The sequence below is a fragment of the Panicum virgatum genome, chromosome 2N (assembly GCF_016808335.1).
Source record: "Panicum virgatum strain AP13 chromosome 2N, P.virgatum_v5, whole genome shotgun sequence".
Classification (NCBI taxonomy): domain Eukaryota; kingdom Viridiplantae; phylum Streptophyta; class Magnoliopsida; order Poales; family Poaceae; genus Panicum; species Panicum virgatum.
Genome location: NC_053146.1, coordinates 52,264,005 through 52,266,016, shown reverse-complemented (window position 1 = coordinate 52,266,016; position 2,012 = coordinate 52,264,005). Strand labels below are relative to the sequence as shown.

The 2,012-nt window shown below is 46.0% G+C and overlaps 1 protein-coding gene across 1 annotated transcript; it reads right to left on the bottom strand.

Moving 5' to 3' along the window:
* Positions 1–283: 283 nt before the first annotated feature.
* Positions 284–835, bottom strand: LOC120662749 (trophozoite cysteine proteinase-like). The gene has a single exon (XM_039941830.1). The coding sequence runs from the start codon at positions 833–835 to the stop codon at positions 284–286; it is 552 nt and encodes a 183-aa protein (XP_039797764.1).
* Between the last annotated feature and the right edge of the window lie 1,177 nt (positions 836–2,012).

Genomic DNA, 2,012 nt, shown 5'->3' with positions numbered 1-2,012 from the left:
TATTGGTTCTCAATCAAATTTCCTTCTCTCAGGTCATATTCTCTTCCGCTGCTGTCATTTATTTTATGTAAATTCTAAATTTAAAGCTATTTTGTAAATATTTATGGTATTATCTATTTTTGTGAAATTATATTATGCTGGTACCGTCTGTGCTCGCCGTCGCGCGAGACTTCTGGTGTATTTCGATCGGACTGTGGGTTGAAAACAGGCTGTCAGGTTACACTTAATTAAGCTAATGCGCCTGATGCGTTCAAATGATGGCTATTATATTTAATTAAACCGTTTAACTTGGCGGTTCTGTCACAGTTACCTTCCTCGGACGGGCACCAAACCTCCCTTCAGCATACATAGTCCTCGTGTCCTCAATGTATGACTTCATGTCCATGTCACCATGACGGCAATCCATACTCCGGAACTCATCCTCAGTCCAGTCCGCATATTCGTTAAGGCGATTACGGGCATCACCTAGGCTATGTGCGTTAAGCTTGTCTGTGTTGATTGCATTCACCTTGAACGCCTCATACCGTCGAGCCTTCTCCTTCTCGTTCTTGTAGGTCCGGCCATACTCCTTCATCCAGTCCTCAAACCTCTTCTTCATCACCTCCTCATCAACCTTGTACTCCTGCTCCCTGACCATCTTCCAGTAGTTCTTGTACGCCTCATTATGCTTCTTCATAGATTCCTCAAACAATTCCTTCATCACTGCGTCATCAACCTCCATCACGTTGCCCACCCGCTTCACGGCCACCTTCCCGCTGTCAGGCACCTCGTCTGGAGCATGTATCTTCCTGCAAATATAATCCGTGCGAAAGACGAAGTAATCATTGTACCCCATCCAGTCAACGTTGCCATCTTATCCGTGAACATTGCCTCGATGGCCGGATCAAATAGACCCGATTTCAATTCATACCTTTTGCAATCTTTCTTGAAGTACATGAATCCGATTGTAACGAACATGGCACCATTTATGTCATTTCGAGTGATTTTGGTGATCGAATGACAACGCAATTAATGGGACTAATATGATTATTAAAATGACCATTCTTAGGCTTTTAGGTTCAAGTGATAGTTGTCGGAAGAACCGACGCCATGGTATTTTGGTGCAGAAGGTAATCGAAATCAAGTCAGCTTATAGGCACCGGATGAACCGATGGTTCAAAAAGGGGCATCGGTGCATTGGGCGTACTGTGTTCCAGAGACGATGCAAGTCGCGCAAGAGCCAAGTCTTCAGCACCGGTTGTACCGGTGAAGCATCGGTGCATACTATCGGTGTAATAACGTCAGCCGTCAGGAGTTCAACGGCTACTTCGGGTTATGAGTGACCGGATGAACCGACACTACCCCAGCCAGAGGCATCAGTTCATCCGATGATACGCAGATTTTATGCTGACCGTTGGAGCAACGGCTACAAGACTTGGTGGTCTATATATATGCCTCACCCCGGCCATTTGAAGATTGCTAGAGTTGCTAAACATCCCACACACATCCAAGAATATCTCCTAGCCATACAAGAGCATCAAGATCATATCCTTACCTTTTAGCAGTAGCTTGTAAAGTGTGAGTGCTAGAATAGCTCTTAGTGAGTGAGATTGCAAGGCCTTGAGCCTTTGTGCTGTGGTTCTCTAGTGAACCAAACAAGAGCTTGGTGCGCCGGCCTCCTTGGAGTTGTGAAGCTCGCTGGCAACGTCATCGACCCTCCGACTTGGTGTGGATCGGCGACGACATCTTTGTGCGGGGGACGTGGAGACCCCAATCCTTTGTGGAGAAGCTCCTTAGTGGAATCCGGGGGCAAGGTGACCGTGATTGTGTTCACGGAAAAGACTTGGTGGCCGAGTAGCAATACTCTTAGTGAGTGCTACAACAACGTGGATGTAGGTGTGCCTTTGTGGCTAACCGAACCACGGGATAAACACCCGCGTCAAGAATTTGCTATCTCCTATCCCGCTCTTTAAGCTTCCGCATTTAATTTTTGCAACCTTTGTACATTTATTTTCATAGAATAGTTTTTTGTT